The sequence below is a fragment of the Schistocerca serialis genome, chromosome 3 (assembly GCF_023864345.2).
Source record: "Schistocerca serialis cubense isolate TAMUIC-IGC-003099 chromosome 3, iqSchSeri2.2, whole genome shotgun sequence".
NCBI classification, from domain to species: Eukaryota; Metazoa; Arthropoda; class Insecta; order Orthoptera; family Acrididae; genus Schistocerca; species Schistocerca serialis.
Window position 1 is genome coordinate 317,938,687 of NC_064640.1, and position 23,744 is coordinate 317,962,430.

The following is a 23,744-nucleotide window of genomic DNA, read 5'->3' on the forward strand; positions in this document are numbered from 1 at the left end:
CCAGGCAGATGCCATTTTCCTTGACTTCCGGAAGGCGTTCGATACAGTTCCGCACTGTCGCCTGATAAACAAAGTAAGATCCTACGGAATATCAGACCAGCTGTGTGGCTGGATTGAAGAGTTTTTAGCAAACAGAACACAGCATGTTGTTCTCAATGGAGAGACGTCTATAGACGTTAAAGTAACCTCTGGCGTGCCACAGGGGAGTGTTATGGGTCCATTACTTTTCGCAATATATATAAATGACCTAGTAGATAGTGTCGGAAGTTCCATGCGGCTTTTCGCGGATGTTGCTGTAGTATACAGAGAAGTTGCAGCATTAGAAAATTGTAGCGAAATGCAGGAAGATCTGCGGCGGATAGGCACTTGGTGCAGGGAGTGGCAACTGACCCTTAACATAGACAAATGTAATGTATTGCGAATACATAGAAAGAAGGATCCTTTAATGTATGATTATATGATAGCGGAACAAACATTGGTAGCAGTTACTTCTGTAAAATATCTGGGAGTATGCGTGCGGAACGATTTGAAGTAGAATGATCATATAAAATTAATTGTTGGTAAGGCGGGTACCAGGTTGAGATTCATTGGGAGAGTCCTTAGAAAATGTAGTCCATCAACAAAGGAGGTGGCTTACAAAACACTCGTTCGGCCTATACTTGAAAATTGCTCATCAGTGTGGGATCCGTACCAGATCGGGTTGACGGAGGAGGTAGAGAAGATCCAAAGAAGAGCGGCGCGTTTCGTCACAGGATTATTTGGTAAGCGTGATAGCGTTACGGACATGTTTAGCAAACTCCAGTGGCAGACTCTACAAGAGAGGCGCTCTGCATAGTGGTATAGCTTGCTGTCCAGGTTTCGAGAGGGTGCGTTTCTGGATGAGGTATCGAATATATTGCTTCCCCCTACTTACACCTCCCGAGGAGGTCACGAATGTAAAATTAGAGAGATTCGAGCGCGCACGGACGCTTTCCGGCAGTCGTTCTTCCCGCGAACCATAAGCGACTGGAACCGGAAAAGGAGGTAATGACAGTGGCACGTAAAGTGCCCTCCGCCACACACCGTTGGGTGGCTTGCGGAGTATAGATGTAGATGAAGATTTAGATGTAGATGTAGTTCACCAACCCGGACGCGAACCACATAGAAACGAAGAGGAATTAATGGACCGCATTCAACATGCCGACACTCACATCACGGCAACAGACAGGAGTCTTTGAAAGATTTCGGCAAAACAACGTTTGACGTTACCAAGTTTGTCTCGCGTCAGAGGGTCGCCAGTTCGAACACCTGCTTTAAATAAACAATGTCCTAGCTTCCAAAAATGCCCTTTTCAGGGCCGACACAATTTGTAAAAGGCTTTCTGTAGCGAACTAACAGCTGTTAAAGGGTTTGGTCCCGGTACGTCTTATCATACAACTACAATGTATATGTCGGGACACTGGTGGATTCGCCCCAGAGTGGAAGGCTGGCGCGTTACCACCGAGCTTGCGGGCTGCCTTAGATACATCGCGATCTCCGGCAGGCAAAGCACTTGCGGTGATGCGCTGTTCAGAGCATTCGGCAACAGGCCAATACCGTGGCCAATCGGAACGCATGGCACCTAGTTTCCGTAGTATAAAAATTGTGCGTTGTTGGCCGACGCAACATTAGTAATTTTGGGTCCTATTGGCATCAATTATCCAGGGTTAAAATTTCGTGACATAGTTTTTCTCCATCCTATATTTATGCAGTTTTATACCGATATCTTAAATAGGTAGTTGTTTTTTTGTGCTGAGTTGTGACTTTTAGGGGTCCATTTTGTGTCTGCTTTCTGTGAACAGCCCACGGAAATTATTTAGAAATTGTTTGGTTGTTGGTTTCAGCTGCTCATTTAGAATGTGTTGGGGTGAACTGAGTGTGTGAATATATATTTCTAGTTCCTCTAAGAGGTCCATTTTCTTGCCTTTGTTAGTGATATGTAATATCTGCAAGTTGTCAATGTTAGAAACATGGTGTCCATATTGAATCCATGCATTAATACCTGAAGGACTTTTTATTGTAATAAATGCAGTTACCGCTAAAACATAGACTCTTTTGCCATTAATGATATAGTCACGTCTGGCGGGGCTAAAATGATGATACAGAATAACATTTGTCTTCCTTGCTTGCATTTGGATTTTGACAGCGTTTCATATGAAGGTTTGAACAAGCACTGGGGGCGTGCTCGAATAGGCGAAGTGATCACAGTCTCCCTTTGGTAGGGCGGCGGCATGGACGTCTTGTTTACAGCCTTGCCGCAGAGTTGGCACTGAGGGTTTTTATGTGCTTCAGCCATCTTCGTGCAAAACATTTCAGATGGGAATATTGGTGACGTGTCTGTAGACCATACAGGACTTGGACTGCAGACGATACGTGTTTTTGAACTCCCATTTAAAGTAGCTTCGAAGATGGTGATTTTGGCGCTCCACATGTACGGGAAGGTGACAAGCCATACGGCCGAGAAGTGGGCGAGCTTTTATCACACTCTCAGTTCTCAATGGAGTATGGCAGGTCTGTATTGACCAAACACATTCCGTCCTATTTCATATCTTGGCGGATGCCACACCATTGTGATCTATGATGGCCAGCCGAAAACGTGCTCTGGCTGTGGGCTAGAAGGACATGTTCGCTCAGAGTGGATTCGGCAGAGAATGCAGTTGCCACTTGGGTATACAATGGTTTCAAATACACCGACGACACTTCAGCTGACGTATGTCGAGATTCTCCAGAATGATCCTAGCCCACTGCCTGCGCCGCTACCCACTCCTGAACCTTTGCTGACTACGACTATACAGCTGAGAGATGAGGAGCGGACGTCGTTTATGCCTGTTCCCGATCCTGCTCCCCCTGTGTTGACATGCGGCGAGGTGGCTTCAGCAGGGGATAGACATCGACTGCCTGGTCGTGCCTACTGCTGCCTTCATGCCAGACCATCAGGACCTTCTGGCATCTTCAAATACTGAACCACACATGCTTGAAATACGGTCGCCAAACACACGTAAGAAACATCGGCTTCCTCTGTCAGGCACGTGCCTACCACAATCTATGGGCGATAGTGATCCTCTCTGGCAAGACCTGCTTCCGTTGGATTCTGTGGCAGAACATGGAGCCCTTCTCCCATCAGATACAGAGTAATCAACGCACTCACCTAGCGCCGTGCCTCTCATAGATGGATAGCAATCGGGCCATCGCCATTCTTCCTCCGACGCAACACTGTCACCCTCGTTGGCTACAGAGGCTGAGCTGGACGATCTGAGTCCACACAGTACTGCTTGGTCCGAAGATGCTGAAGATGAATCAATGTACGTTGAAGTAACTGTGGTTGCTGCAGCAGCAACCCATAACTGTTATTCGACTGAGGATTCGGATGGAGTCATGCTGTCTGTTGGAGAGGCACTTACGGGGACTGCTAGTCCTCCTGTATTAATGAGCGTCCATGTGACTCTGTCCCGTGTCAGACTTACAGGATTAGTAGATATCAACACGATCGGGATGCTGGAAAAACTTCACTTGCTCCGCGAAATATTGCAGGTGTCGGACATCGATATTGCCCCTTGCAAGAAGTTCGCCTCAACAAGTTCCCAGCTTTTCATGGATACGATGTCGATGTTCCTCCATGTGATGACAGTGGTAGTGGGACGATGATATTCCTACGGGAAGGAATCGTGGTTGAAGATGTGTTTTACCTGCTATCACCCAGGGGTCTCGTGGAGACCTTCCATGGTGTCCGGACCATCAATATTTACGCTGCTACTGGCTCGGAAAAGCAATGGAACTGTCGTAGTTTTACTCGGAAGGGATGGCGCCTTTGTTGGCAAGCCGCTACGACCATTTTACTCTTGGTGGAGACTTCAGCTGCGTGATTTTCCAGAAGGATCAGTTTTCTCAGTTTACCCCTTTGCCAGGAACTACATCTACTGGTGCTAGATTTGAATCTCGTTGATACGTAGAATTGTGTGCAAGGTAATCTAAGTGGATATACGTATGTTACGAGCCATTCGGCAAGTCGCCTTGATATTGTCTTTGTTCCCTATGGTTTCATGGCTGCGACAATTTGCGCTGAGTTGTGGCCTATGGCCTTCTCTGACGGTATCGGGTACATATGCACCGTCTCTCTCCATTGGCAGAGATTCGGGCGCGGTCGAAGCACTTAGAAGTTGAAAAGTTGCAAATCTCCAGGATCCGGAGTGTAGGCAGTTAATAGAGGCGACATGATCCATCTGTGAAAGAAGCCTTCCAACGTACCCTTCAGCCCTCAGGTGGTGGCTTGTAAGTGCTAAGCCTGATTTGCGTCACACGATGATACAATGTGGTAGCAACAACATGTATTGGCATCGAAATATGTTGGAATTTTATTTCACACTGTTCCGGAAGCTCTCTGGCCAAGCCCAGTCTCTCGATGGACAGATTCAAATTGAGAGGGTAAACACGAAGATTTTTCCGCTTACAGGTTGCCGTCTTCAGGGAGCAATGATTCATGGAAGATGTCAGGATCGGATCCGTGGAGAATCCCCATCAATGCACCACATTGTCAGAGCGAGGCGGTGGTGTCAGAGAGTACTGACGCATGCTCTTGGCATGCCATTTGGTCGCCGATTGACGTCTCAGAAGGATACTGTGAGCGGCTTTGTGGACTACTATCAACAGTTCTATAAAGAAATGGACGAAGTCCTCTGAAGTCCTCCACCCGTTTTTGGTGTTGTTGAAAGAGTTGCTGTGGAGATCCTTACGGCTGGAGTTATAGCTGATGACTTCGACGACGCTCTCCATAAGGGAGCGATAAACAAATCCCTAGGCCCAGACGCTTTCCCGTTGGAGTTTTATCGCATCTTTCACGACATTACAGATCCTCCTTGGATTGCTATGTACCAGTAACTTATGCCTCCTGACGTTCCACTCCCTCCTGCCTTTGTTGAGGAACTGATTATTCTGGTCCCTTAGCTGTCCAAGTGTCGGAAGTTAAGCATTACCGGCCGTTTCCCCTAGCTGTCTGGGTATCGGGGATTGAGAATTACCCGCCGTTGCCGAAGCTTAATTGTAATATCAAGATTTTCACACGGGTCCTCGCAGCCCATCTCAAACGCGTCCTGCCTCAAGTTGTATCTGTGGATGAAATGTGCCTTGGTGGAGACAGTAACATATAGACAGTGCTCAGTCACTATCGTGATGTTATTGCACTAGCACCAACTTGCAGCTTTCGAATGTCGGTGGACTTGGACCACGTGTTTGATAGGGTGAGCCATGACTATTTTGCGGAAGTGATGCGACGGATGGCCTTCCCCCAAGACATTACACACATCATCATTCGACTTCTACGAGGTGACTGATCGTAGGTACTGATCAATGGCCTTTCAGCGGGCCCCATTATTATTTCGTGATCGGTCCGACAGATGTGTCCATTGTCGATTATTATTTTTGCCATTACTCTTGAGCCACTATTATACGAATTGCGGAGCCCATTACCTTGGAACGCGATGAGAAGCCATACATTTATCTGTCGTGCGTACGTGGATGACTTGGCATTTTTGGGTCAGAAGTGCGTGTGGTGTTGGAATGGCTCACTCGATATCGAACTGCTGCAAGCAGCAGTATGAATTTTACGAAGTCTGGTGCCTTGAACATCGAAAAGGGTCTTCCGGGAGTGATTGCGGTTCTGCTGCGTCCGATGCACACGCTTAAGTCCTTGGGAATTAACTTCATGCTCGACGTACAGATAGCAACGCCAGCTAACTACACTACTGGCCATTAAAATTTCTACACCACGAAGGTGGCGTGCTACAGACGCTAAATTTAACCGACAGGAGGAAGATGCCGTGATATGCAAATGATTAGCTTTTCAGAGCATTCACACAAAGTTGGCGCCGGTGGCGACACCTACAACGTTCTGACATGACGAAAGTTTCCAACCGATTTCTCGTACACAAACAGCGGTTTACCGGCGTTGCCTGGTGAAACGTTCTTGTGATGCCTCGTGTAAGGAGGAGAAATGCGTACCGTCACGTTTCCGACTTTGATAAAGGTCGGATTGTAGCCCATCGCGATTGCGGTTTATCGTATCGCGACATTGCTGCTCGCGTCGGTCGAGATCCAATGACTGTTGGCAGAATATGGAATCCGTCGGTTCAGGAGGGTAATACGGAACGCCGTGCTGGATCCCAACGGCCTCGTATCACTAGCAGTCGAGATGACAGGCATCTTATCCGCATGGTTGTAACGGATCGTGCAGCCACGTCTCGATCCCTGTGTCAACAGATGGGGACGTTTGCAAGACAACAACCATCTGCACGAACAGTTCGATGACGTTTGCAGTAGCATGGGCTATCAGCTCGGAGGCCATGGCTGCGGTTACCCTTGACGCTGCATCACAGACAGGAGCGCCTGCGATGGTGTACTCAACGATGAACCTGGTTGCACTAATGGCAAAATGTCATTTTTTCGGATGAATCCAGGTTCTGTTTACAGCATCATGATGGTCACATCCGTGTTTGGCGACATCGCGGTGATCGCACGTTGGAAGCGTGTATTCGTCATCGCCATACTGACGTATCACGCGGTGTGATGGTATGGAGTGCCACTAGTTACACGTCTCGGTCACCTCTTGGTCGCATTGACGGCACTTTGAACAGTGGACGTTACATTTCACATGTGTTACGACCCGTGCCTCTACCCTTCATTCGATCCCTGCGAAACCCTACATTTCAGCAGGATAATGCACGACCGTATGTTGCAGGTCCTGTACTGGCCTTTCTGGATACAGAAAATGTTCGACTGCTGCCCTGGCCAGCACATTCTCCAGATCTCTCACCAACTGAAAACGTCTGGTCAATGGTGGCCGAGTAACTGGCTCGTCACAATACGCCAGTCACTACTCTTGATGAACTGTGGTATCGTGTTGAAGCTGCATGGGCAGCTGTACCTGTACACGTCATCCAAGCTGTGTTTGCCTCAATGCCCAGGTGTATCAACGCGGTTATTACGGCCAGAGGTGGTTGTTCTGGGTACTGATTTCTCAGGACCCATGAACCCAAATTGCGTGAAAGTGTAATCACATGTTGGTTCTAGTATAGTATATTTGTGCAATGAATACCCATTTATCATCTGCATTTCTTCTTGGTGTAGCAATTTTAATGAAGAGATCCACATGGCTCTGCTGTGAGTTTGGACATCGTACAATAGATTGATTTTGTCATCTCTCATCTGGGGTCAAGGACACCGCATTTGGTTGACGTATTACCAATACCGAAGGCGATGTTTAACAGGCTGCTGGCGCACGGGTCTTATTTTTAAAGTTCGTTATGGCACACTTACTCTTCCCCCTCGGGAAGGTGGCCTTGGTCTTGTCAACGTATGTGTTAGAGCGGCTACCTTCTATGTCTGCATGATGATTAAGTAGTAAACCCACCATTCGACCGGTTTTTCGGGAGCGCTGATGATGAACTTGCACCTCTTTCGCACCGTTGCAACAGCGCGTATTTCTACTTCCCTCTCGTATATCAAGAAATTTTTCATCGAATACAGTTATGTCCATGCAGACTTGCCTCGTACCAGGACTCCTATGGTATGTGGTGTTTATAACCTAATGATGAGGGGTCTCAACCGGAACAAAGTGGAGACACCAACACCTCTTGGCCGGTGGTGTGGTGTTTCGACACCATGTCTTCCTCATCACGGAGGCTCGTATAACCTGGTATCTGATTGCCAATGAGAAACACATGACGCGCCTCTTGCTGCATGTCATTAGCATGGCACACACTCCGCTTTGCCCTTAGAAACACATGCTTGACACAGATGAACATCGTCTGGTGTGTGAACCTACTGAAGATGTATGGCTGTTCATAAGGAAAGTACTTGCTTTTCTCCTACGTGTTGCTCTGCACGCTGTTGTACTGCAGTCGTTTCTGTTCCCGGATGAAACTTTATTTCCGTGCACGAAAACAAATGCTGTAAAATTGATCAAAAGTCTCTCAGTTCATTATTTGTTTCTAGACGGCAGCAAGAGTGTCATTGTTTTTTGCGCGTTTCTCGAAGATCATCATACCTCTTTAATGTGCCATTCAGCATATCGTCAGTATTATACCAATTTTTTGGGCAATGTTTTCATGGACCCTCCCCGCAGCAGGGGTTTCCCGGGTATGAGAAGCTAAATTCTTGTTTGGTGCTTTTTACGCAACTTAACCCATGTTATAGGTTTCTCAATTTTTTTCGAGAAGACGTACCCGACTCTCACCTGCTGGGACTTCACGATCAATGTGAATCTACTCATCTCTCGTTGGCATGTGGTCGCCATTTTGTTTTGTTTCGCCAGGAGGGAGTTCCTATGTTAATTATTGCTATTTTTTATCTTGATGAAGTCGCACAGGTTCTCTTGAACCTGTTGTATGCTGGCACACTGAGTAAAAAATGTTACACTGTTAATGGAATTATTAAATTCAGTTTTGTCAGTTACCTGTAGCTAGTAACTCTTTAAATATTGCGGAAAAGATATTTTCTTAGTCTTTTGCTCATTACTGAACTGTTCTGCGGCACTGTACAAAAAAAAAAAAAAAAATAGAGGTTAATGAGACAGCACATGGGAGGTGGGAAATAAGGGATCGAGTCCCGGTCTGGCACAAATTTTCATTTGTCACAAGTTGCTAATGATAATAGATATTCACCAAGTGTAAATCCACTTCATATATCATAATGTTACTAAATTCACATTTTTACGTTTTTCCCGACCTTATGAAGTTCATTTGTAACTTCGATACACCTTCTTAAATGTTATCACGTCAGGCTGCGAGCTTCTTCCACTACTACTACTACTCCCTCCGATACGACATGGCATAATATAATGGCAATTATGATAGGATGCCGTGATATTCACGTAATATGAAAGTATCTCTTATTTTAATAATAATTTAAAAGATATTAAATAATAAGGGACACTATATATCACGACACAATTGTCCAGGCTACAAAAATTCTTAATTGATAACTTTTCACAATAGTAGTAAACAAACAAATAACGTTAATGGGCTTCCCATTGGGACATCTGTCTTAAAACTACCGAAATCCGGATATTAAAATTATTAATGTTTCAAACTTGCTTTCTCTTCTGAACAATTTACATCTCTTAGTTCAGGAAAACAGAGCTACACAACTATTGCTCTTAGTTTGTCAACTACGGACACTGAAAATATTCGAAATCTTTCGTGGTAACTTGCACGGAAGTAAAAATAATGGCACGAATTAATATAATTTATGTTAAATAAAGAATGCTACAACATGCTAATAGCACCACTTTCTTACGCTTTAAGTACGTTTTAACTCAGATGCACTAAAATATCCTCTAACAGAATATTTTCATTGAATGTTTCCATTTCTCACATTTTTCAGTTGCCAGTACTCAGTTCAAATGTTCAAATGTGTGTGAATTCCCAAGGGACCAAACTGCTGAGGTCTTCGGTCTATAGACTTACACACTACTTAAACTAACTTATACTAAGAATAACACACACACCTATGTCCGAGGGAGGACTCGAACCTCCGGCGGGAGTGGCCGCACAATCCGTGACATGACGCCTCTAACCGCGCGGCCGCTCCGCGCAGCGCTCAGTTCTTTTAGGACTTACGTACTATGGATTTCCATTATATTAACTTGAGTTAACTTCAATTTCAGGTGACCATGTACCACTGGGACCTCCCGACTCCTTTGCAAGACATAGGTGGATGGACAAATCCTGCAATTATAGAATATTTTGTGGATTATGCGAGGATACTTTTAACACACCTGGGAGACAAGGTAAGACAATATTCATATGAAAATGGCACTTTCAACATGTCGAAAATGTTCCACAATACCTGCTTCGAGAAATTTGACAAGAAAAAAATGTGTGTGAAATCTTATGGGACTTAAATGCTAAGGTCATCGGTCCCTAAGCTTACACACTACTTAACCTAAATTATCCTAAGGACAAACACACACACCCATGCCCGAGCGAGGACTCGAACCTCCGCCGGGACCAGCCGCACAGTCCATGACTGCAGCGCCTAAGACCGCTCGGCTAATACCGCGCGGCGAAATTTGACAAGTTTACATAAATAACCTTCATCACAGTTGCAGAAGTCAAGAAGGGCTTCTCTAACAAATAACGAGAAATGTCTGTCTACATAGAGGAAAGTGTTTCGCCTGTTTAACAAGTTTTCTTATTTCGATCACCCCACAATAAAGTGTATAGATCAAATCGACACAGAGAGTTATTTCACTCCGTCGTTTACATCAGTTGTGAGCTGTAATATTTGCTGAATAAGTTGTGAAGCAGGAACTTCACTTGTAAATAAGTTGCTGTTTCGCGGTTTGTGTTAAGTTATATAAGATCCTTGTGTTCACACGCTATGTCGCTACCAAATAACTTTCAGTTGTATTATCAGAAAATAGTGTGGGTAAACAGTTGCTGGATTTGTTTAAACTCATAATGTGAACAAACGTCCAGAATAGATAACAAAAACTAGTTCATCATTGAAAATGTCGAGTAACCATAAGAACGACTGCGAAATCAACTCAAGAATAAATCGCTACTATCACTAGCTGCCCTAAGTAACCAATCACCTTGTATTCCAGAGACTCAAGGCCACCGGTGAAGAACATAAACAAAACTTCGTTTATCCAAATTAATCAACGGAGATATAGCATAGGCTTTTGACTAAGACGCTCGGTACAGGCACGAATTTCATGTACCTATAGGCTCTGAGTTCCATGTCAGCACGTGGACAGTTACAAGGAGGCAGAAAAAAAACACAAAAACACAACACATTACCATGCCTAATACGGTGTAGGAAAATCGTTGGCATTGAAAACAGCTTCCAGTTATCTCGCAGTTGATAAATACTGGTCCTGTATGGTTTTAGAGGGAATTTCATATCATTATTCCAGCAAACTAGTGGCAAGTTCAGGCAACGATGAGGGAGGTGGGTAGTGATAGTTCACCATTCTCTCCAAAGTAGGCCAAAAAGACTCAATGTTGTTGGGATCTGGGAACTGTCGTGCCCAGGGGAGGTGCACCAATTTCCTCTTCGTGCTCACAAAACTAGTCCTGGATGATGTGAGCTGTCTTGGAACACATGATCACCATTGGGGAACAAACATTGTACCATGGGTGGACCTAATCAGCCAAAACGGTCACACAATCTTGGCAGTAATGCTGCTATACCGAGCCGGCCCGTGTGGCCGTGCGGTTCTAGGCGCTACAGTCTGGAGCCGCGGGACCGCTACGGTCGCAGGTTCGAATCCTGCGTCGGGCATGGATGTGTGTGATGTCCTTAGGTTAGTTAGGTTTAAGTAGTTCTAAGTTCTAAGGGACTGATGACCTAAGCAGTTAAGTCCCATAGTGCTCAAAGCCATTTGAACCATTTGCTATGCCGAGTACCACCGAGGCCATAAAATACTACTACATGGTCGTCCAATTCGTCACCGAACCCGACCGTGTTTCACTCTTGAGCTGTAAACACAGGCAGAAGTTAGAATTAGTGTGAAACACGACTCCTCCGACAAAATGACTTTCTTCTATTGCTCCATAGTCCATGTTTTAAGGGTTCGGCAACACGTTTTGCTGTTTCGGTCATTTACATCACTGATAAGTACACTCCTGGAAATGGAAAAAAGAACACATTGACACCGGTGTGTCAGACCCACCATACTTGCTCCGGACACTGCGAGAGGGCTGTACAAGCAATGATCACACGCACGGCACAGCGGACACACCAGGAACCGCGGTGTTGGCCGTCGAATGGCGCTAGCTGCGCAGCATTTGTGCACCGCCAACGTCAGTGTCAGCCAGTTTGCCGTGGCATACGGAGCTCCATCGCAGTCTTTAACACTGGTAGCATGCCGCGACAGCGTGGACGTGAACCGTATGTGCAGTTGACGGACTTTGAGCGAGGGCGTATAGTGGGCATGCGGGAGGCCGGGTGGACGTACCGCCGAATTGCTCAACACGTGGGGCGTGAGGTCTCCACAGTACATCGATGTTGTCGCCAGTGGTCGGCGGAAGGTGCACGTGCCCGTCGACCTGGGACCGGACCGCAGCAACGCACGGATGCACGCCAAGACCGTAGGATCCTACGCAGTGCCATAGGGGACCGCACCGCCACTTCCCAGCAAATTAGGGACACTGTTGCTCCTGGGGTATCGGCGAGGACCATTCGCAACCGTCTCCATGAAGCTGGGCTAAGGTCCCGCACACCGTTAGGCCGTCTTCCGCTCACGCCCCAATATCGTGCAGCCCGCCTCCAGTGGTGTCGCGACAGGCGTGAATGGAGGGACGAATGGAGACGTGTCGTCTTCAGCGATGAGATTCGCTTCTGCCTTGGTGCCAATGATGGTCGTATGCGTGTTTGGCGCCGTGCAGGTGAGCGCCACAATCAGGACTGCATACGACCGAGGCACACAGGGCCAACACCCGGCATCATGGTGTGGGGAGCGATCTCCTACACTGGCCGTACACCACTGGTGATCGTCGAGGGGACACTGAATAGTGCACAGTACATCCAAACCGTCATCGAAACCATCGTTCTACCATTCCTAGACGGGCAAGGGAACTTGCTGCTCCAACAGGACAATGCACGTCCGCATGTATCCCGTGCCACCCAACGTGCTCTAGAAGGTGTAAGTCAACTACCCTGGCCAGCAAGATCTCCGGATCTGTCCCCCATTGAGCATGTTTGGGACTGGATGAAGCGTCGTCTCACGCGGTCTGCACGTCCAGCACGAACGCTGGTCCAACTGAGGCGCCAGGTGGAAATGGCATGGCAAGCCGTTCCACAGGACTACATCCAGCATCTCTACGATCGTCTCCATGGGAGAATAGCAGCCTGCATTGCTGCGAAAGGTGGATATACACTGTACTAGTGCCGACATTGTGCATGCTCTGTTGCCTGTGTCTATGTGCCTGTGGTTCTATCAGTGTGATCATGTGATGTATCTGACCCCAGGAATGTGTCAATAAAGTTTCCCCTTCCTGGGACAATGAATTCACGGTGTTCTTATTTCAATTTCCAGGAGTGTAGATTTGGAATTCCAGCTAGCACTAAAGTTCCCTCCTTATGGATCACTCTTCGTGTTCTTTTGGTGCTGCCAGGATTAACGAGTGCAACAGTCAGTTCTGCAGTGACTTTTTCATCTTATTTCAAATGGTTCAAATGGCTCTGAGAACTATGGGACTTAACATCTGAGGTCATCAGTCCCCTAGAACTTAGAACTAATTAAACCTAACTAACGTAAGCACATCACACACATCCATGCCCGAGGCAGGATTCGAACCTGCGACCGTAGCAGTCACGCGGTTCCGGACTGAAGCGCCTAGAACCGCACGGCCACCGCTGCCGGCCCTCTTATTTCCCATCAGAATCATCTTCAGTGACCATCTGTCACTATCACTCAATACGTACTTTAATCCACGTTGTGTCTTAGCGGATGATGTTCTTCCTCTTTCCCTGTAAGCGGTATAAATCTACGACAGGTACCTCTCGAAACACCAAACAATTAGGCTACCTCAGCTATGGAAGCATCCAGCATACGAGCAGCAACAATTTACTCATGTTCGAATTCACCTGGCTACGACATAGTGCACTCACAGCTACACAGAACACTGTCCTGACCGCAACTGTCACTTGCAACGTACTAAGGACATTGTACAGTTGCCGTTTGTGGCCAAATACAAAATCACAACCTGCAGGCTTGGATAGTCTCTACGAATACAAGTGAACATTGATGTGACATACTAACAAGGACAGACAAAGGGAACATCACGGTGATTATGAATTAAAAATACATAGATAAAACATTAGAAATGATTCAAAAGCCTGTAAACCATTTGGATATAACGATACATGAGGCAGGCCAGCTGATGTATCGTTATATCCAAATGGTTTGTAAATGTAAAGCTACATTCAGATCCGATGGTGGCACCTTTAGTATGTTTAAACCGGTTATCCAGTAAACAGTATTTAAGCGGTCTTGGCTTTTGAATTATTTCTACAACAGAGTGATCGTCCCACTGCACACTGTATGTTCACTGCAAAAAAGATAACACATTTTTCTGAAGTACATCATCACCAAACTGACCAGTGACCCATCACTAAGGTATCACAGAAACATCCAAGAAACGCTAAAACTCATCAAAAATACATTATCAAAAGGCTAGATAAAAGGAATGACGCAAAGAATCCAAAGTCACACACTCTAAAATCCCTACCAAAGGTGCACAAAGAATATATCCTTTATGGCCCGTCATCGACTTAATAAATGCTCCATCATACCACCTAGCTATATGTACACACAAATTACTAGAGAACATATACACTTTTGTAAACAACAGAAACCTAGAAACCTCAATGGAACTAGTGCAGAGAATCAAGAACATAGACATATCAGACACAGCAAGCTTTATATCATTCGATATCACATCAATGAACACTTGTATTCCGATAAATGAAACAATTATCATCACCAAACAAGTACTAAAACAACAAGGGAACACACCAGTCTCACGCACTAATGAAATACCAAGCATACTTAAGACAACAACAGCACAAAATTACTTCATGTTCAACATAGAATTTTATTCACAACATTAAGGGTTGATAATGGGGCCACCAATAAGTGGCCTCCTAGCCAACAACCTACAGAACAAGACCTACACACACACAAAATAAGACCAAAAAAATACAAAGTCATATACTGGTGCCGATACGTCGATGACATAATGTGCCTGATTGATGGACCACGCACACACACAGAACAGCTACACAAGGAAATAAACAACTTACACCCAAAAATTCGCTTCACGTTAGAAACAGGAACAGACAAACACTGAATTTTCTGGACCTCACCGTACTAAAAACGAACAACATCCATGATTTCACAATGTTCAGGAAACCGAGCATCACCATTCACAATCTGTCGAACCACTCGATGGCACACAAGCAGCCGAGCTTCAGATTCATGCTCCACAGTTTGAACAAAGCATCCGTATGCAAAGAGAATTACACACAGGAGCTCAATACAATAAAACAGATAGGAGAGGAAAATGGTTACAAGCCCCACATGATAGAGAAATTAAACCAATAAATTTGTAAGCAAAAAAGGAATGAAAGAACAACACACACACAGAACCTTACACAACCCCGATCAACACAACATACAAGCAATGACCGCATACAAGACAATACAAGACACAACACACCCACACACCCACACCCACACACCCACACCCACCCACACACACACACACACACACACACACACACACACACACACACACAAAACAAAATGGCACGTACCCACCTACAGTAACAAAATTGTCGACAGAATAGGCAACATATTGAAGAAACAGGGACTTCAAATAGGATACTGGACAGACAACCCAACTCGGAAAAACGCAGAAAACAGGAGAAACCAGGAAAAACCCAGAGATAAATTTAGAAGATCAGGAATATATGAACTCACATGCAGCATTTGTAAATCTGTATACATAGGACAAACATGCAGGATCTTTAACACAAGGCACTCAGAACACCTCAGAGCCCGAAAAAGTAACACCACCCACGCATTTGCTGACCACCTAATAGCCCATAACCACCACCCAACTATAATAGCAACAGATTTAGAAATACTGAACTCCAGCCGCAGTCTGTACCACAAACTGACAATAGAAGAGAGCTTCCACATACAGAAGGCAACAGCAGAGGGCAAACAAGTTTCAAATAAAAACAGTACACTGTGTAAATGCACGTTATTTAACACATTAAAGGAACTTTACAGCAAAGGCAACACAAACAACTAAAAGAGCTTACACACACAGAGAAAGAGAAAAAAGTAAATAAAATTCAAAGCTACAAACACTCTCGGAAACAAATGAAAGCCGACGGGGTTAGAAAACACAACAATATAGTGCTCACCGCAATTTGCGAACTAAAGAGGCGTTTATAAAGAAAGAAATTACACTAAGTACATTAATATGTGTTTTCAGTGTCCTCGGAACGCAAAATAAGAAGGATCTGTCACAAAAAAACATGAGTAGTACCAAATATATATGGAAAATGTTTTGACACGCCAAAATCACACTTTTTAAAAATCAAGAGGATATAAAATATAGACTGGCAATGGCAAGGAAAATGTTTCTGAAGAAGAGAAATTTTTTAACATCGAGTATAGATTTAAGTGTCTGGAAGTCGTTTCTGAAAGTATTTGTATGGAGTGTAGCCATGTATGGAAGTGAAACATGGACGATAAATAGTTTGGACAAGAAGAGAATAGAAGCTTTCGAAATGTGGTGCTACAGGAGAATGCTGAAGATTAGATGGGTAGATCACATAACTAATGAGGAGGTAGGGACCGGTTGGTAGGACATATTCTGAGGCATCAAGGGATCACAAATATAGCATTGGAGGGGAGCGTGGAGGGTAAAAATCCTAGAGGGAGACCAAGAGATGAATACACTAAGCAGATTCAGAAGGGTGTAGGTTGCAGTAAGTACTGGGAGATGAAGAAGCTTGCACAGGATAGACTAGCACGGAGAGCTGCATCAAACCAGTCTCAGGATTGTAGACCGCAACAACAACAACAACTACGGTTTTGTCAACTCGCCGATGAAATTCACATTTATATCGTTTGGTTTGCAGATGACAAGCTATTAGAGTAGGACACCACGCAGTTACAAACCTATATAATTTAAAATCACGGTAAGAAACAAAACGAACGAAAGCTTTCTATAGATCTCACTTTGTTAGATCAGTTACAACCTAAAATTTGTTCACTTTCTACAGTTTTCAATAAACAGAAACCCACCCATGATGACACAGAGGTGCTGAAACATATTTCGGTAAAAAGAAGAAACAGTGTGTTTGCAAAAAAGGCGGAATCTATAACCTATAATTTAGCTGCAAACGCAGAAAGAAAGGACAAGAGCTGGAGATCCCAAAGATGAAATTATGGTCACTCACGCATTTCTCGCAGTGTTTCTTTATTTTTGTTCAACCCCCGTAGATCTGACTGAGGCGCGTGAGATCTGATCACATAACATGTATGTCCATTATTTCAAGTCATATTATTTCATTTTACTCTACTACATGAATTTGGTAACATCGACTACATCCACAATTACGTTCAGCGTCACGTCACTTTGTCTTTGGTCTGGTGCGCTGTAGCCACATGAATAGGCTAGAAGCACTGAAATGTGTACCTTTGGCTTAAAATGCCAATGAGACACCTATATGAGATTCAGTTTCCACCGTATAATAGTAAAGTTTGCGGCCGGTATTAGTAAGGTAACGAAACTCGTGAAAATGAGTTCCATTAATGATATAATTTTTACATTCACAGTTGTCTGACAGTACCGTGGTTTGTAGTACCAACTGCCTGACGAGAGGAGGGTGTTGTACTGATAAATATAATTTCCCCCACTACTTACTAAACGTAGGAATTGCTAAGTGAATACACTGTATATACATTGACGAAAAAAATAAAATATAATTAATGTAGAGTAACGAAATTTCGGGAATACATTTGTTTTGGTAACATATTTAAGTGATTAACATTGCAAGATTACAGGTTAATGTAAGCGCGAGATAAGCCGTTGCAAATGTGAAATGCTGATTCATTACTAAGCGGTGTAACCGCCAGAATGTTGGATGCAAGCATGCAGACATGCGTGCAGTGTGTTGTACAGGTGTCGGATGTCAGTTTATGGGAAGGAGTTCTATGCCTGCTGCACTTGGTCGCTAAATACAGGGACGGTTAATGTTGGTACCGAATTACGCTGCAGTTGCGTTCGACGGTGTCCAATTGCGCTCAATTGGAGACAGATATAACGTTCGAGCAGGCTAAGGTAATATGCCGATACACTGTAGACGAGCATGCTGGGTTACAATAGCGGTATGTGGTCGAGTGTTATCCTGTTGGAAAACACCCCTTTGAATGCTGTTTATGAACGGCAGCACAACGTATCGAATCACCTGTTTGACGTATAAATTTACAGTCAGGGTGCGTGGGATAACCACGAGAGGGTTCCTGCTGTCATACGAAATCGTACCCCAGACCGTAACTCCAGGCGTAGGTCCAGTGTGTCTAGTATGCAGATAGATTTGTTGCCGGCACTAACTGGCATCCTCCTCACCAACACACGGCCATCACTGGCACTGTGGCAGAACCAGATTTCATAAGAAAAGACAATAGACCTCCACCCAGCCATCCAATCAGCTCTCACTTGACACCATAGAAGTTGCAAATGGTGGTTGTTTGGAATCAGTGGAATGTACACTACAGGACGTCTGGCTCGAAACTGTCCTTGAAGTAACCGATTTTTAACAGTTCGTTGTGTCACTGTGGTGAAAATTGCTGCTGAAATTACTGCTGCAGGTGCAGTAAGATGCTCCACAGCCATACACCAAAGACGGCGGTCTTCCCTCTCGGCCGTCAGTCGCAACCGACACAGAATAAATAATCCCACAATCGCACTCGTCAGTCATGTACGACAGACTTTAATTACATAAACATTACTCTGGACAGTGCTGACAAAGCGAATGGCTGCTGCTTGAGCTTATCAAGACAAGCAAAGCCATACTCGTCTATCGATTTTAACGAAGACTTCAGCATTGTGATGTATTACTTAGTTGGACTTGACACATTTGTATACCAGGACAAGTTTCACCAAGTGTCACTAGACTTTCCGAGGGTGTTTCTGTATTTTTTAAATTTTTTTTAATATCACCCACTCCCACAACAACAGCAGGCTTATTATCTTCATTACGTGCTGCTGTGCCACTGCATCTGGCGGTGCTTCCACCAGTTGGTACTTTGCCTGCAGCAGTACACCACCTCTCCTTGTCACATACGACGAGTGAAGCCGGTGCGGAGAATGTCACTCGGTCACGGCAAATCGACCCACACGACTGGACTTTGTACAGTCTGCTTCGACCGAACAGTACCGGAGGTAGAAGGCAGAACTTTTTGTGAACCTGAAAGTAGCGACTCAATAGTCTTCCTTTTTTCCCAGTGTCAGTTTTCGATTTCTCTCTTACTACATTCTTTGAAGTTGCAGATTTGCAACAATTCTCTTTGCCCTCCCCATGACATTTGGCTGAAGGGATACTGTCTAATTCCATACATGAGGTGTTGAGAAAACCACCCATTATCCTATGCAACACAGAAAAATTATTATCTGACTCCTCATTAGTTTCTGCACTCTTCTCACTTTTGAAGGTCCCTGACTTCAGAGGACTTCTGTCTGAAATCACAAGGGATACTGGTTGCTGAGATGATTTTTTGAATGGAGTTGTGCAGGATGGCGTCAGAGTCCAGTGCTGGAGCAGATGAACCCCAAAACCTCTCACTCTGCTGCGAGATAGAGGAACCGCATACTCTGCCTACTGATGCGGTGGCAGTGAATGTGATGATTCTGCCTTCTATACTTCTGTGATACTATTAAGAGACTGACTGTCTCTCAACGAAGTCTCTGCGGACCACATACGACATTGTCTCCGGCTCGCTCCACTTCGATTATTACCGTTTTTAGTGATGGCGGAATTCCTTTCGGAATCGGCACGCGATTCTGGGGCCGTACCACTATTCCACTCCGTATAGGCCGCATCTTGGTAATCACTGCAGTCGTCGAGCGCATCTCCCCTCTGTTGCTGGAATGGCTTCGCGTCACCAGTAATCTTACAAGCACGTTCCTTGCGACTCTCACTATCGTCGTCACTGGCAATTGATGAATCGCTCAATTTTGTTCGTGTCTTATGGAATCCCCTTCGGCGTTGCTCGTAGTCCTGACGACTGATGTACACTACTGGCCATTAAAATTGCTACACCACGAAGATGACGTGCTACAGACGCGAAATTTAACCGACAGGAAGAAGATGCTGTGATATGCAAAAGATTAGCTTTTCAGAGCATTCACACAAGGTTGGCGCCGGTGGCGACACCTAAAACGTGCTGACATGAGGAAAGTTTCCAACCGATTTCTCATACACAAACAGCAGTTGACCGGCGTTACCTGGTGAAACATTGTTGTGATGCCTCGTGTAAGGATGAGAAATGCGTACCATCGCGTTTCCGACTTTCATAAAGGTCGGATTGTAGCCTATCGCGATTGCGGTTTATCGTATCACTACATTGCTGCTCGCGTTGGTCGAGATCCAATGACTGTTAGCAGAATATGGAATCTGTGTGTTCAGGAGGGTAATACGGGACGCCGTGCTGGATCCCAACGGCCTCGTATCACTAGCAGTCGAGATGACAGGCATCTTATCCACATGGCTGTAGCGGATCGTATAGCCACGTCTCGATCCCTGTGTCAACAGATGGGGACGTTTGCAAGACAACCATCTGCACGATCAGTTCGACGACGTTTGCAGTAGCAGACCATGGCTGCGGTTACCCTTGACGCTGCATCACAGACAGGAGCGCCTGCGATGGTGTACCCAACGACGAACCTGGGTGCACGAATGGCAAAACGTCATTTTCTCGGATGAATCCAGGTTCTGTTTACAGCATCATGATGGTCGCATCCGTGTTTGGCGACATCGCGGTGAACGCACATTGGAAGCGTGTATTCGTCATCGCCATACTGGCGTATCACCCGGCGTGATGGTACGGGGTGCCATTGGTTAACGTCTCGGTCACCTCTTGTTCGCACTGACGGCACTTTGAACAGTGGACGTTACATTTCAGATGTATTACGACCCGTGGCTCTACCCTTCATTCCATCCCTAAGAAGCCCTACATTTCAACAGGATAATGCACGACCGCATGTTGCAAGTCCTGTACGGGCCTTTCTGGATACAGAAAATTTTCGACTGCTGCCCTGGCCAGCACATTCTCCAGATCTCTCACCAACTGAAAACGTCTGGTCAAAGATGGCCTAGCAACTGGCTCATCACAATACGCCAGTCACTACTCTTGATGAACTGTGGTATCGTGTTGAAGCTGCATGGGCAGCTGTACCTGTACACGTCATCCAAGCTCTGTTTGACCCAATGAACAGGCGTATCAAGGCCGTTATTACGGCTAGAGGTGGTTGTTCTGGGTACTGATTTCTCAGGATCTATGCATCCAAATTGCGTGAAAATGTAATCACATGTCAGTTCTAGTATAATATATTTGTCCAATGAATACCCGTTTATCATCTGCATTTCTTCTTGGTGTAGCAATTTTAATGGCCAGAAGTGTAGTTGCAAGAAGTCTGACTGAGGTGCGTCATATCTCTGATGACACTTACACCTTCCTCAAATATTTCATTCAGTCGAGGTGACCCCAGAACAGTACGTAATGGACGAGGTGATGGCAGAGCCTTATGTTTTGGAAGTTAAGATTGGTTCAAATGGTTCAAATGGCTCTGAGCACTATGGGACTTAACTTCTGAGGTCATCAGTCCCCTAGAACTTAGAACTACTTAAACCTAACTAACCTAAGGACATCACACACATCCATGCCCGAGGCAGGATTCGAACCTGCGACCGTAGCGGTCGCGCGGTTCCAGACTGTAGCGCCTAGAACCGCTCGACCACCCCGGCCGGCAGTTAAGATTGCTCCATAGCTGGAGGGGATGTATGTATAAGTATGGATATGGTGGATTATTCTGTTATCAAAAATGTGGTGGACGGACACGGGGCATGGGAAGAAATGGGCTCTCTCGAGCTTAATGAAGTTGGTTTTTTTTATTGACGCTTTCACTAATGGATCTGTCTGTTTCATTAACGTTTTCCATTTTCTGCTACTGGTGGTATACGTAGGTGTTAGTTTTGTAGACAGTTCTGCTGACGATCGCAGGCTCGAATTTTCAGTTGTTGCAGGAAGAAACTTCTTTGCCGGTGAAGCCCATAGTGTATCTGGTCGCTGTGATGTATCGTCACGAACACCGACGTAGAGTATTCCTCCTCCAGAATTTTAGGCACTGCTGGAGGAAACTGACATCTTGTGCGCTACAATATTTCCTGCAGAGAACCCACCTTTTCGATGCTCCGACTCTGCCAAGCGTTCTGACAGTGCCAAGTTCAGTTTTCCCTCACGAGCGAGAACCACATCTATTCTAAGAACCGTGAGATGAAGCTAACTCTTTACGGCCAGTATAAGATGTCATGTCGTCTTCGTCCTCCGCTTCCTGAACAATACTACACTTCCGGGATCGGTCATTCTAAAACAAAAGACATTTGTGTAAATAATTTATGTCCATTACATCAAATTTCTCACTTTAGAGAACAGTGCATTTATAAGTTTGCTCAATAGTATTTAACAAGTAAGTAACTTTACTCAACTATGTTAGCGAAATATGTACAATATAAAACAATGAAAGATAAACATTTAAGTAACAAAACTAGAAAAAATTCAAACAGGTACTGAAAATCAAATGTGTCAAATTACTCCAATTAGAAACCATTAGTAAAGCAAAAATGCCAAAAAGTTATGGAAGAATGATCCGATTTGCACTCAAGTATATAAGATGTGGGTTAATTACCATTCCATAATAGTAACTAAGATGAGCAGGTAAAAAAGTGACACTGAATTTCAACATCCCATTGACATAGTGGTCAATATACGGAGCACAATCGTGTATTGGACGAGAGCGGGTCGAGATATCAGCCATGTCCTTTTCAAAGGAACGATCTGATGTTCAGTTTTTGCAATTAAGAGAAACAATGGAAAATATTATATGCAACAGTTGGACGGAGCCCGGTCTTCTTGCGACCGCACATTCTCCTGACTGCCACTACCAGCAATCATGTACAGTGGCTACATTCCTGCCAAATCTTTATGCAGTTTTCCGGAAGATACATCCAGCTTCTCGTAGTCCTATGGCGTCTTTGTCGCCTTAAACGCATTCTTGACTAAGGTCAACTCACCACGTCCAATCTCAACGGTAAATAACGCTCTTGACCGTTACAGAGTGTATTTAAAGTAAACCTGATTTCCATCCTCATAGTGGCGCTACTAGCGCCAGTATTAAGCGACCGGAGCGAAATATGAATAGACATCATCTTTCAGATGTACAAATATGTCTACCAACTTTCGTTTATGTCGCACAAATCCTTCTCGGTGCTGTGATTTTTTCTTCCATCAGTGTAGCTGCAATTTGCATAACGTCATATGTTATTGTTCGATCCTTTTTTTATAATACTGGTTTTGACCTACAACAACTTGAGAACGCAAGAATCTCGCAATAAATCTGCGCCCGCAGCTCGTGGTCGTGTGGTAGCGTTCTCGCTTCCCGCGCCCGGGTTCCCGGGTTCGATTCCCGGCGGGGTCAGGGATTTTCTCTGCCTCGTGATGACTGGGTAATGTGTGCTGTCCTTAGGTTAGTTAGGTTTAAGCAGTTCTAAGTTCTATGGGACTGATGGCCATAGATGTTAAGTCCCATGGTGCTCAGAGCCATTTGAACCATTTGAACCAATAAATCTGCTCAGACGATAGGTATGTGTGTACACAACTGTAAACGCTATGAGTCCGAGTCTGTGATCGATACTTTTTTAAGTAGAAGAGAGTCATGATGTGTCTGCCAGCATGCTCGAGAATATATGTACAAGCTTCTGCTGCACGATACGCAAAGATAAGCCACCGCAAAGATCAAAGGAGTCAGTCGTTTTAATAATATATATTCGAGGACAAATATATTTTTCTTATATTTTTGTCCATCAGCTTTTTTGTTTATTTACAGAGTTGGTACAATTTTTAGGATCACACGAAAATGAACATT

At 44.9% G+C, this 23,744-nt stretch overlaps 1 protein-coding gene across 1 annotated transcript in view; it reads left to right on the forward strand.

The window, feature by feature from the left end:
- Positions 1 to 23,744, forward strand: part of LOC126471601 (myrosinase 1-like) — a 269,377-nt gene that overhangs the window by 78,525 nt on the left and 167,108 nt on the right. The window contains exon 4 of the mRNA XM_050099838.1: positions 9,677 to 9,799. Within this exon, the coding sequence (XP_049955795.1) occupies positions 9,677 to 9,799 (123 nt within the window). The remainder of the gene's footprint in view (positions 1 to 9,676; positions 9,800 to 23,744) is intronic.